The sequence below is a fragment of the Salvelinus fontinalis genome, chromosome 28 (assembly GCF_029448725.1).
Source record: "Salvelinus fontinalis isolate EN_2023a chromosome 28, ASM2944872v1, whole genome shotgun sequence".
Lineage (NCBI taxonomy): Eukaryota > Metazoa > Chordata > Actinopteri > Salmoniformes > Salmonidae > Salvelinus > Salvelinus fontinalis.
This window is the reverse complement of record NC_074692.1, coordinates 44,010,068-44,023,330: the sequence shown is the minus strand read 5'-3', so window position 1 is coordinate 44,023,330 and position 13,263 is coordinate 44,010,068. Positions and strand designations below refer to the sequence as shown.

General features: G+C 43.1%; 1 protein-coding gene across 2 annotated transcripts in view; it reads left to right on the top strand.

Annotated features, from left to right (window-relative positions):
• Nucleotides 1–13,263, top strand: part of LOC129826763 (BMP-2-inducible protein kinase-like) — an 86,712-nt gene that overhangs the window by 64,760 nt on the left and 8,689 nt on the right. For both annotated transcript variants that reach the window (XM_055887824.1, XM_055887822.1), the window contains exon 15: nt 378–506. In XM_055887824.1, coding sequence (XP_055743799.1) covers nt 378–506 — 129 coding nt within the window. The remainder of the gene's footprint in view (nt 1–377; nt 507–13,263) is intronic.

The following is a 13,263-nucleotide window of genomic DNA, read 5'->3' as shown; positions in this document are numbered from 1 at the left end:
ACCGTCCCCCAGCAAGTGCCCCATCTTTTACCTTCTTTCCGTTACTGTACCACCTGGGTTTGATTCCCTCAGGGAAAATGTCTGCACTCACAACGGATAGTGGCTCTGGAGAAGAGCATCTGCTAAATGACTCACATGTAAACATATATATTAACAGACAAAAGGTTCCTGCTCTTAGTTGCCATATGTCAATATATTAATATGTGTAATAATCTGTCTCGATTTGTTACTTTCCTATCTGCAAACGTTCTTATATTTCACTAAATCCACTCCTGATTCCAAAGACAATTATTTATGTATAATGTTAATTTGATGGCTAGTAAACCTTTTTGAATTTGAATTTCCTGTGTCTAACGATCCCCTATCTGCCCAAGCAGGTAAACCCGTGGAGAGAACCACTAGCATGGAGGCAGACCGACCGCTGCAGCCAATCACCTCCGCCGCAACCGCCAAGCCCCTCCTCCCTGAATACCTGTTTGGCTCCGCCCCCTTCCTGGCTAGCGCAGGCAAGTCTTAATGGAGGCCCCTCCCCCAACCCCGTCTCGCCACGCCCCAACAGGACCCAACACTTCAGTTTGGAACTCTCCTGTCTTCATTTCCCCCCTGCCAAACTCAACCCCTAAACCCCCGACCACACTCACTGTTCTACCCCCCCACTTAAACCCCCAATCACACTCACTGTTCTATCCCCCCCCCTAAACCCCCAATCACACTCACTGTTCTATCCCCCCCCCCTTAAACCCCCAACCACACTCACTGTTCTACCCCCCCCTTAAACCCCCAACCACACTCACTGTTCTACCCCCCCCTTAAACCCCCAACCACACTCACTGTTCTACCCCAAACCCTCAACCACACTCACTGTTCTACCCCCCCCCCCCCCCCCCAAACCCTCAACCACACTCACTGTACTACTCCCCCCTAAACCCTCAATCACACTCACTGTTCTACCCCCCCTCAAACCCCCAACCACACTCACTATTCTGCCCCCCCCCCCCTTTAAACCCTCAACCACACTCACTATTATGCCCCCCCCCCCCCCTTTAAACCCTCAACCACACTCACTATTCTGCCCCCCCCCCCTTATAAACCCCCAACACACTCACTATTCTGCCCCCCCCCCCCCCCCCCCCCCCCCCCAACACACTCACTATTCTACCCCCCCCTTAAACCCTCAACCACACTCACTGTACTACCCCCCCCACCTTTAACCCCAGAGGCTGTGTAGTATCGGAGTAACAGTGACGATCTAGGATCAGGTCCCCTCTGACTATATAGCATTATTCATTATGATCTGAAAGGCTACACTGATCCTAGGTCAGCACTCCTACTCCGAGACGCTTTGTGAATACAGGCCCTGGTGAGTAACTGTAGTCTTTTGGTGTAACTGGTCTCAATCTCAATGCTCAAATGGGAATACGTCACTATTACCAGGTTAGACTTCAGGAGAGTAAAACAGCACATCTCGTTAATGAACAGGAGGATAGTGGGGTCCCAAATTATAATATATAAATACAAAAATCAAAACTTTATTTAACCAGGCAAGTCAGTTTAAAGAACAAATTCATATTTACAATGACGGCCTATTTACAAGTGATTGACACCCTTGATAATGATTAATTAATGACTATAAAATGTATAAATTATGTATATTTTATTCTAATTCTGCCAGGAGGCTGAAACTTGGTCATAAGTGGATCTTCCAGCAATACAATGACCCCGAGAAAACATCCAAATACACAAAGAAGTTGTTAATTGGCCACACAAATTAACATTTAGCTATGGCCATCTCAGTCTCCGGACTTGAAACCCATTGAAAACTTGTGGATTTAATTGAAGAGGGCACATCCATCAATCATTTTGAAAAAAAAGTATTACTCGTTACATTTTTTTTAACTTTCTCTGAGCAATTGAGGCAACCAGATTTTTGGCTGAAATATCCTAAAATTGTATTAGTATAAAATAAATGTAATTCTCCACTATAGCTCAGATTACTATGTAAAATAAGTAAATACTATCTGTCAATTTCAGACCCCACTGTGTATGATGGTACAGTAGTGATTGATAATTTAGTCTCAAGCAGTGAGAGAAGGTGGTCGTTTAGCCGCTACATTTTTAAAAATTTGATTTTGCTTATTGAGTCCATTTGAAACTAGCATACAGTATTGATATATTTAGAAGTATCCTTAAATCTCAAAAGCCCCACCTTGGGCGTAATAAGTTTATTCCTGTTAAGAGATTTTCCAAAATGTCATGTCCCTTTTTGGGTTGTACTGTGCACTTTACTATGGACAACTGTTCTCGCTGCCGCCCACTCCCAAAATGATTCATTATTACAAGAATTATATAACTAAAATATATCTTAAGAATTATCGTAAGAATGTCACCATTTTTTCTTTTTTTATGGTAGCTAAATTGACTTTTTGTTGTTGTGATATATAACAGTCAGCTGTGCCCATATATTAAAATATGTTAACTAGAGTATGACAATGAAATCCCAGAATGACTTCAGTTAAGTGATTTATAGGAATTTATAGCAAACTGAAGTCTTCACTATAAGTCAGATGGTTCTGCCTAGATATATGGAAATATGTATCTCATGTCTCACTAACTTAAGTATAACATTGTAGTTCAAGGTATAGCTGAGCTAAGGAACAACCAAAACAAAACTAGGTGAAAGTACTTGACCACTGATTAAGTTATAGGACGCTCAGAAGGGACAGTCATTCTAAAAATGGAGCCCCAACATATGGTTGAAGTCATCCCAGAAAGGCTGGAATGACAACATTTGGTGACAAATGTTCAAACAGCCTCATTTTATGCATGTATTTGTGCCATAGACAATTTAGTTCATATTTTCTTTGGTTGTCCAAAGTCTGAAGGACGTTCAGGGGCTTTTGACAAATGTTCCAACCAATTCATCTCTAAGTTTGTATCTACTAACCATTCCAACGTGCTATCATTAAGATGCTCATGAAGCTGCACCTAATGTAGGGTGGTAATGTAGAGTTGTATGCTATAGTACATCTGGTTCTGCTACCACTGCTGGGTCTGACAGCAGCAGGCCTGGAGTCTCCACTGCTGGGTCTGACAGCAGCAGGCCTGGAGTCTCCACTGCTGGGTCTGACAGCAGCGGGCCTGGAGTCTCCACTGCTGGGTCTGACAGCAGCGGGCCTGGAGTCTCCACTGCTGGGTCTGAGAGCAGCGGGCCTGGAGTCTCCACTGCTGGGTCTGACAGCAGCGGGCCTGGAGTCTCCACTGCTGGGTCTGACAGCAGCAGGCCTGGAGTCTCCACTGCTGGGTCTGACAGCAGCGGGCCTGGAGTCTCCACTGCTGGGTCTGACAGCAGCGGGCCTGGAGTCTCCACTGCTGGGTCTGACAGTAGCGGGCCTGGAGTCTCCACTGCTGGGTCTGACAGTAGCGGGCCTGGAGTCTCCACTGCTGGGTCTGACAGCAGCGGGCCTGGAGTCTCCACTGCTGGGTCTGACAGCAGCAGGCCTGGAGTCTCCACTGCTGGGTCTGACAGCAGCAGGCCTGGAGTCTCCACTGCTGGGTCTGACAGCAGCGGGCCTGGAGTCTCCACTGCTGGGTCTGAGAGCAGCGGGCCTGGAGTCTCCACTGCTGGGTCTGACAGCAGCGGGCCTGGAGTCTCCACTGCTGGGTCTGACAGCAGCAGGCCTGGAGTCTCCACTGCTGGGTCTGACAGCAGCGGGCCTGGAGTCTCCACTGCTGGGTCTGACAGCAGCGGGCCTGGAGTCTCCACTGCTGGGTCTGACAGTAGCGGGCCTGGAGTCTCCACTGCTGGGTCTGACAGTAGCGGGCCTGGAGTCTCCACTGCTGGGTCTGACAGCAGCGGGCCTGGAGTCTCCACTGCTGGGTCTGACAGTAGCGGGCCTGGAGTCTCCACTGCTGGGTCTGACAGCAGCGGGCCTGGAGTCTCCACTGCTGGGTCTGACAGTAGCAGGCTTCAGTTATGCACACTTGCCTATACAGTAATAAGCACTTCTTGCATTCCTTGATAAACACGTCCATATATTTTATTTAGTTTCCAAAGGTAAGTTTAACCATTAACAAGGGAGAAAGGAATTGCTGGATTCCTCAATACCCCAGTCATTCTGTTGCATTTCATTGTCAATTTAAGAGCTCTGTACTCTTGACCATTTGGATAAATCCATTGTACACTTATTATTAGTTTAACTCGTGTTATTGTTTCCATGTTGTAATGCAAGACAGCCATACTCAGAAACATCTTGTTGAAATAGTGTATTGGTGGACAGATTTCTGATTCAACAGCCATTCATGTTTCATCTGTTGTTTCTTTCAATAAGAAAGAAAAAAAAGCCATTTTAATTACAAGAATGACTTGAGCCATTAATTCCACTGATGATCAAGTTCAAGACAAACAGGAAATGGTAGTGACAAGTTTGGATGGTTAAAACCTCCCAGCAGCGTTCAAAAACAGTATTGACTATGTTGTGTTTACATTTGATATATTTTGTTCTTATTTACAAATGTTAATTATTTGATTTGGGTCGTTGGTTTCACTTCCTAGTCCTTTGTTACTGTGGTGAAACTGCCTCAAACCTTCATCGTTTTTTTTTTATATTTGGTTGCTTTAAAACATTGTTGATCTTAGAACATTGACATACAGATGTTCCTAACGGCTGTTTGTTCCTGTGAAACTTAACTCATCGGTTGTTGTAAGAATGTCAGAACTGTTGGTTAAGCAAGTTGTTTGTGGTGCTATACTCCAGCAGCTGCCTCCTGGGAAAGGAAAATATACTGCGTTAAATGCATAAGTTGTATAATAAAAATAATAAAAAAAATATCTGTTTTTCAACAGACAAAACTATGTAAATGATCTTGTACCATACTGTGAATGTTTTTTTAAAAATATATATATATATATATATATACAAATGCTTAATGGTGATAAATAAAAACATTATTCAAAAGCAATATCCATTTTTGGGGGGTTTGTTTTATTGCTAGCTTTTTTTCAATAGTAGATGCCAAACGATGAGGTGTTTTGTAGGTTTCTGAGTGGTATTATCTGCCCATCGTTACACCAAGATGTTTCTCAGATTAACATGGCTGTCTTCGTGGGTCTGCACCTCCTGAATGACTAACAAAAAAAAGCGACAGACATTTGTTCTGATAATGAATTGCAGCAACGCTTATGTTTTGGGTATTGAGAATCCTTAACCAACATGTTATACAGTGCCTTCGGGAAAGCATTCAGACCCTTTGACTTTTTCCATGTTTTGTTACGTTACAGCCTGATTCTAAAAAGTATGAAATTGTTATGTTCCCTCATCAATCCACAGACAATACCCCATAATGACAGAGCAAAAACAGGTTTTTAGAAACTTTTGCTAATTTATTAAAAATTCAAAACAGATCACATTTACGTAAGTATTCAGACCCGTTACTCAATATTTTGTTAAAAGCACCTTTTGCAGTGATTACAGCCTCAAGTCTCTGGTTTAACGCTACAAGCTTGGCACACCTGTATTTGGGTAGGTTCTCCCATTCTTCTCTGCAGATCCTCTCAAGCTCTGTCAGGTTGGATGGGGAGCGTCGCTGCACAGCTATTTTCAGGTTTCCAGAGCTGTTAGATAGGGTTCAAGTCCGGGCTCTGGCTGGGCCACTCAAGGACTTGTCCCGAAGCCACTCCTGCGTTGTCTTGGCTGTGTGCTTAGGGTCGTTGTCCTGTTGGAAGGTGAACCTTCGCCTCAGTCTGAGGTCCTGAGCGCTCTGGAGCAGGTTTTCATCAAGGATCTCTCTGTACTTTGCTCTGATAATTTTTGCCTCGATTCTGACTAGTCTCCCAGTCCCTGCCGCTGAAAAACATCCCCACAGCATGATGGGATTTCCTCAAGATGTGATGCTTGTCATTCAGGTCAAAGAGTTCAGTCTTGGTTTCATCAGACCAGAGAATCCTGTTTCTCATGGTCTGAGACCTTTAGGTGCCTTTTGGCAAACTCCAAGCGGTCTCATGTGCCTTTTACTGAGGAGTGGCTTCTGTCTGGCCACTCTACCATACATGCCTGATTGGTGGAGTGCTGCAGAGATAGTTGTCCTTCTGGAAGGTTCTCCCATCTCCATAGAGGAACTCTGGAGCTCTGTCAGAGTGATCATCGGGTTCTTGGCACCTCCCTGACCAAGGTCCTTCTCCCCCGACTGCTCAGTTTGGCCGGGCGGCCAGCTCTAGGAAGAGTCTTGGTGGTTCCAAACTTCTTCCTTTTCAGAATGATGGAGGCCACTGTGTTCTCGGGGACCTTCAATGCTGCAGAAATGTTTTGGTACCCTTCCCCAGATCTGTGCCTCGACACAATCCTGTCTTGGAGCTCTACTGACAATTCCTTCGACCTCATGGCTTTATTTTTGCTCTGACATGCACTGTCAACTGTGGGACCTTTATATAGACAGGTGTGTGCCTTTCCAAATCATGTCAAATCAATTGAATTTACCACAGGTGGACTCCAAGTTGTAGAAACATCTCAAGGATGATCAATGGAAACAGGATGCACCTGAGCTCAATTTCAAGTATCATAGCAAAGGGTCTGAATACTAATGTAAATAAGGTATTTCTGTTTTTTTATACATTTGCAATAACTTCTTAACCTGTTTCTGCTTTGCATTATGGGGTATTGTGTGTAGATTGCTGAGGATTTTTATTTATTTAATACATTTTAGAATAAGACTAACATAACAAAAATGTGGAAAAGGTCAAGGGGTCTGAATACTTTCCAAAGGCACTGTATATACAGTATTGTGCTTTGGGTATGGCGAATCCTTAACCAACATGTTATATAAACCGGACTGTGCTTTTTTTGAAAAGGTAAACAGGTGAAATAAGATATTAAACCATAAGCAGCTCACTGTCTCTGCCGATCTCAAAACCTGTGAGTGGAGAACATGTACGGGGTAAATCCCAGCTTTGATGTTTAATCAGTTGTAGATGAAGCATGGCGGTTATGTCTCTTTTTTAAAATCCAATCTGATTGCAAAGTCCCAAGTAAAAAAATATATCCTAACACAGTTCTGCAAGATCATGAGATCAAACTTGTGTTTGCTGATGTCTGCATGACTAATATGTTTAATGCATGGCTGTAACCAGGGGTGCAACTTTGGTTTTAGAAGTGTTTGGGGTGGGGGGGGGGGGACATAACTTTTTATTTTATTTTTATGTATCCAGTCTGATGAACACTCCAAACAGCCTCCCCGGCCGCTGGGAGGCGTCCGCATGCTCCTAAAGCACACCTTTGCCTCTTTTTGTATCACAGTCCAGTGAAATATGTGCCCCTGACTGTAACACGTTTAATGCATGGCATTTAGTTTCTGTCCATACAACTTGTCTTTTCTATGATTTGGCCTATTCACCAAAATTCACCTCAGTCCCTACTAGATTTGAGGATTTTGTGTTGGCTAATTAGATTTGATATAATATACTTTTTAAATGTGACCTTTTTTTAAAACTAATTCCAGTACACCTTCCCACATAATTACATTCTAATAGACCTCTCTACCTCCTTTTCTTCCTGTCCTCTCTACCTCCTTCCTGTCCTCTCTACCTCCTTCCTGTCCTCTCTACTACCACCTTCCTGTCCTCTCTACCACCTCCTTCCTGTCCTCTCTACCACCTCCTTCCTGTCCTCTCTACCACCTCCTTCCTGTCCTCTCTACCACCTCCTTCCTGTCCTCTCTACCACCTCCTTCCTGTCCTCTCTACCACCTCCTTCCTGTCCTCTCTACCACCTCCTTCCTGTCCTCTCTACCACCTCCTTCCTGTCCTCTCTACCACCTCCTTCCTGTCCTCTCTACCACCTCCTTCCTGTCCTCTCTACCACCTCCTTCCTGTCCTCTCTACCACCTCCTTCCTGTCCTCTCTACCACCTCCTTCCTGTCCTCTCTACCACCTCCTTCCTGTCCTCTCTACCACCTCCTTCCTGTTCTCTCTACCACCTCCTTCCTGTTCTCTCTACCTCCTTCCTGTTCTCTCTACCTCCCAGGCCTTTTCTCAATTAGATGTGCTCGCCTCCTCTCACCTTCTTTTGGAAAAAGGTCAAAGTTCATCAAGGAAACGTGGATGGGAAATGCTTGAAATAAGACTGTCTTTTCTCCCCTCACGTGTCATTTAGGCTAATTACAATTTATTTTTTATTTTTATTTTATTTCACCTTTATTTAACCAGGTAGGCTAGTTGAGAACAAGTTCTCATTTGCAACTGCGACCTGGCCAAGATAAAGCATAGCAGTGTGAACAGACAACACAGAGTTACACATGGAGTAAACAATAAACAAGTCAATAACATGGTAGAAAAAAGAGAATCTATGTACAATGTGTGCAAAAGGCATGAGGTAGGCAATAAATCGAATAATTACAATTTAGCAGATTAACACTGGAGTGATAAATCATCAGATGAACATGTGCAAGAAGAGATACTGGTGTGCAAAAGAGCAGAAAAGTAAATAAATAAAAGCAGTATGGGGGGTGAGGTAGGTAAATTGGGTGGGTAGTTTACAGATGGACTATGTACAGCTGCAGTGATCGGTTAGCTGCTCGGATAGCAGATTTTTAAAGTTGTTGAGGGAGATAAAAGTCTCCAACTTCAGAAAGGGCTTTAGTTAGTTGTGCAAAATACATTTTATATACTGAACAAAAATATAAACGCAACGTGTAACAATTTTAAAAGATTTTCCTGACTTACAGTTCATATAACGAAATCAGTCAATGAAAATACATTTATTAAACCCTTATCTATGGATTGATTGGTCACAGATACCTTTTTTTTAAGGTATTAGAAAACCAGTTCGTATCTGGTGTGACTCATTTGCGTCATGCAGCGCAACACAATCTCCTTCGCATAGAGTTGATTAGGCTGATGGCTGTGGAATGTTGTCCCACTCCTCTTCAATGGCTGTGGAATGTTGTCCCACTCCTCTTCAATGGCTGTGGAATGTTGTCCCACTCCTCTTCAATGGCTGTGGAATGTTGTCCCACTCCTCTTCAATGGCTGTGGAATGTTGTCCCACTCCTCTTCAATGGCTGTGGAATGTTGTCCCACTCCTCTTCAATGGCTGTGGAATGTTGTCCCACTCCTCTTCAATGGCTGTGGAATGTTGTCCCACTCTTCTTCAATGGCTGTGGAATGTTGTCCCACTCCTCTTCAATGGCTGTGGAATGTTGTCCCACTCCTCTTCAATGGCTGTGGAATGTTGTCCCACTCCTCTTCAATGGCTGTGGAACGTTGTCCCACTCCTCTTCAATGGCTACACGTCGACACGTCGACCCAAACCTCCTCAATGGCTGTCTGAGTATGCAGGCCGTGGAAGAATTGGGACATTTTCAGCTTCTCGTCGCGGTATGTCAGTGCATTCAAATTGCCATTGATAAAATGCAATAAATTCCTTTTTTTTCAGTTGTTTAATGCCAGTGGCCTTCCTTCGGCCTCTAAATCCTATGACAATAGTATTAAATGTAAATGTTGTACGTTTTGTATGCTTTGTGTACATGTAGGGCTCCCTTTAAAAAGAGGCTTTGTTCTCGATGGCATTTCCCAGCTAAAATACAGGTTAATAAAAATAAAATATTAAATTACGTCATAGATATCGTTAGGTGAGTGAGATGTATTATAGCAATGATTGAGAATGTAAAGGACTGTGATGTCTGATTTGTAATACTGTAGGGAAGGGGGGGGGGGGTTCTCTCGTTCGTCTGGGCAAAAGTCAGTCGCAACGTGTGTTGGTCCCATGTTTCATGAGCTGAAATAAAAGATACCAGACATTTTCCATATGCACAAAAAAAAAGCTAATTTCGCTCATTTTGTGCACACACTTGTTTACATCTGTTACTGAGCATTTCTCCTTTGCCAAGATAATCCATCCACCTGACAGGTGTGGCATATCATGATCATTACACAGGTGCACCTTTTGCTGGGGACAATTTAAAGGCCGCTCTAAAATGTGCCGTTTTGTCACACAACACAATGCCACAGATGTCTCAAGCTTTGAGGGAGTGTGCAATTGGCATGCTGACTGCAGGAATGTCCACCAGAGCTGTTGCCAAATAATTGAATGAGAGAATTTGGCAATAATTAAAGACTTTGGCAGTACGTCCAACCGTCTGCACAACCGCAGACCATGTATATGGCTTCGTGTGGGCAAGTGGTTTGATGATGTCAACGTTGTGAACAGAGTGCCCCATGGTGGTGGGGTTATGGTATGAGCAGGTATAAGCTACAGACAATGAACACAATTGCATTTCATCGATGGCAATTTGAATGCACAGAGATACCATGATGAGATCCTGAGGCCCATTGTCGTTTTCATTCATCCACCACCATCACCTCATGTTTCAGCATGATAATGCACGGCCCCATGTCACAAGGATCTGTACACAATTCCTGAAAGCTGAAAATGTCCCAATTCTTCCATGGCCTGCATACTCACCAGACAGGTCACCCATTGAGCATGTTTGGGATGCTCTGGATCGACGGCGTGTTCCAGCTCACGCCAATATCCAGCAATTTCGCACAGCCATTGAAGTGGAGTGGGACACGATTCCACAGGCCACAATCAACAGCCTGATCAACTCTATGTGAAGGAGATGTGTCGTGCTGCATCAGGCAAATGGTGGTCACACCAGATACTGACTGGTTTTCTGATCCACGCCCCTACATTATAATTATTATTGTTATTATTATTATTATTGTTACTTATTTTTAAAGGTATCTGTGACCAACAGATGCATATCTGTATTCCCAGTCATGTGAAATCCATAGATTAGGGCCTAATGAATTTCATTAAATTTACTGATTTCCTTATATGAACTGTAACTCAGTAAAATCTTTGAAATTGTTGCATGTTGCATTTGGTGATAGGATGCTAGCCTTCCAGGCAGAGTTGCAAAGAAAAAGCCATATCTCAGACTGGCCAATAAAAATAAAAGATTAAGATGGGCAAAAGAACACAGACACTGGACAGAGGAACTCTGCCTAGAAGGCCAGCATCCCGGAGTCGCCTCTTCACTGTTGACGTTGAGACTGCTGTTTTGCGGGTACTATTTAACAAAGCTGCCAGTTGAGGACTTGTGAGGCATCTGTTTCTCAAACTAGACACTCCTATGTACTTGTCCTCTTGCTCAGTTGTGCACCGGGGCCTCCCACTCTTTCTATTCTGGTTAGAGACAGTTTGCTCTGTTCTGTGAAGAGAGTAGTTCACAGCGTTACATGAGATCTTATGTTTCTTGGAAATTTTGCGCATGGAATAGCCTTAATTTCTCAGAACAAGAATAGACTGACGAGTTTCAGAAGAAAGTTCTTTGTTTCTAGCCATTTTGAGCCCACAAGTCATTTACAACATTAACAATGTTTACACTGTATTTCTGATCAATTGAATGTTATTTTAATGGACAAAAAAAAAGTGCTTTTCTTTCAAAAACAAGTACATTTCTAAGTGACCTCAAACTTTTGAACGTGTGTGTATATATAAAATCTGATAGACGACAAAACGATTAGGCCTAAGTATTATCCCCCGTCACGTCTTTGTTCGAAGGTGGAAACTGAGAGAGGGCAAACACTGGCCAGTTTATTAGGTACACCACCCTGTTCATGAAATGATTAGCTTCTACAAACAGTGAGTCACGTGGACGTGGCTTGCTGTGTATAAAGCAGGCAGACGGGCATCGAGGCATTCAGTTACTGTTTCGATGGAACGTTAGAATGGGTGAAACGAGTGACCTCGGCAACTGTGAACGCGGTATTATTTTCAAGGCCAGTGTCTCCGAGTCAACTGCTCACATCCTGTTTAGTGTTAATGGTACAGGCTGGTGGCCGTGGTTTAATGATATGGGGAGTGTTTTCTTTGTACAAGTTAGGTCCCTTGCTACCAATTGAGCAATGTCTCCACACCCCGATTAATTCAAGCTGTTCTGGAGGCATAGGGGGGTCCGACCCGGTTCTTGATGGCCACTGAGTGTATGTAGCCCAGCCAGTATTATCCCGTCACAGTGGCTTCTCTGTTAGAAGACAATAAACATATGTAGCCCTGCCAAGGATGCATAATAATATGATGTGGTTGATTAGGCTGTTGTTTACTGTAGTAGGTTGATGGGACTAATCCCATTTATGTTAGGTTGACCTAACCAGACAGTGACAGACGGGCATTGTTAGGGTGCGTGCCATCTCAACCCCCTGAGAAGGAGTGTTGATCAAGGTTGAAGTGCTTACCTGTGTCCTAGCAGTCTCTTCATTCTGATCTAAAAGGCTAAACTGATCCTAGATCAGAAATCTGAAATGCTTTATATAAACCCTAGTAACAAGACATTTTAACCCCATGTATTATTAAGTGAAAACTGCTTAAGTCCTTAACCTCATTCTGAGATAATATACGGTGACATAAGTGTTTTCATTACGTAGCACAGCAGGAAAGCACAGCAGGGTCCTCTGGGAGATCCTAGGAAGAATCTGGTCGCTGGTTGAGTACATCGTGGTGGTGGTGGTGAGACTCATTTGAATTAAAATATTTTTTTGCAAGAGAGGTTTGTTCAAGGTAGCAGCAGTCAGCAGTTATACACAAAAATACACATCTAGGACATTACACATTACAGGACATTACAATACACATTACAGGACAATACACATTACAGGACATTACAGGACATTACACATTACAGGACATTACAATACACATTACAGGACATTACACATACAGGACAATACACATTACAGGACATTACAGGACATTACACATTACAGGACATTACAATACACATTACAGGACATCACACATTACAGGACATTACACATTACAGGACATTACAATACACATTACAGGACAATACACATTACAGGACATTACAGGACATCACACATTACAGGACATTACAGGACATTACACATTACAGGACATTACAATACACATTACAGGACAATACACATTACAGGACATTACAGGACATTACACATTACAGGACATTACATTACACATTACAGGACATTACACATACAGGACAATACACATTACAGGACATTACAGGACATTACACATTACAGGACATTACAATACACATTACAGGACATCACACATTACAGGACATTACAATACACATTAGAGAACATTACAGGACATCACACATTACAGGACATTACAATACACATTAGAGGACATTACACATCTAGGACATTGCACATTACAGGACATTACACATTACAGGACATTACACATTACAGGACATTACACATTACAGGACATTACATTA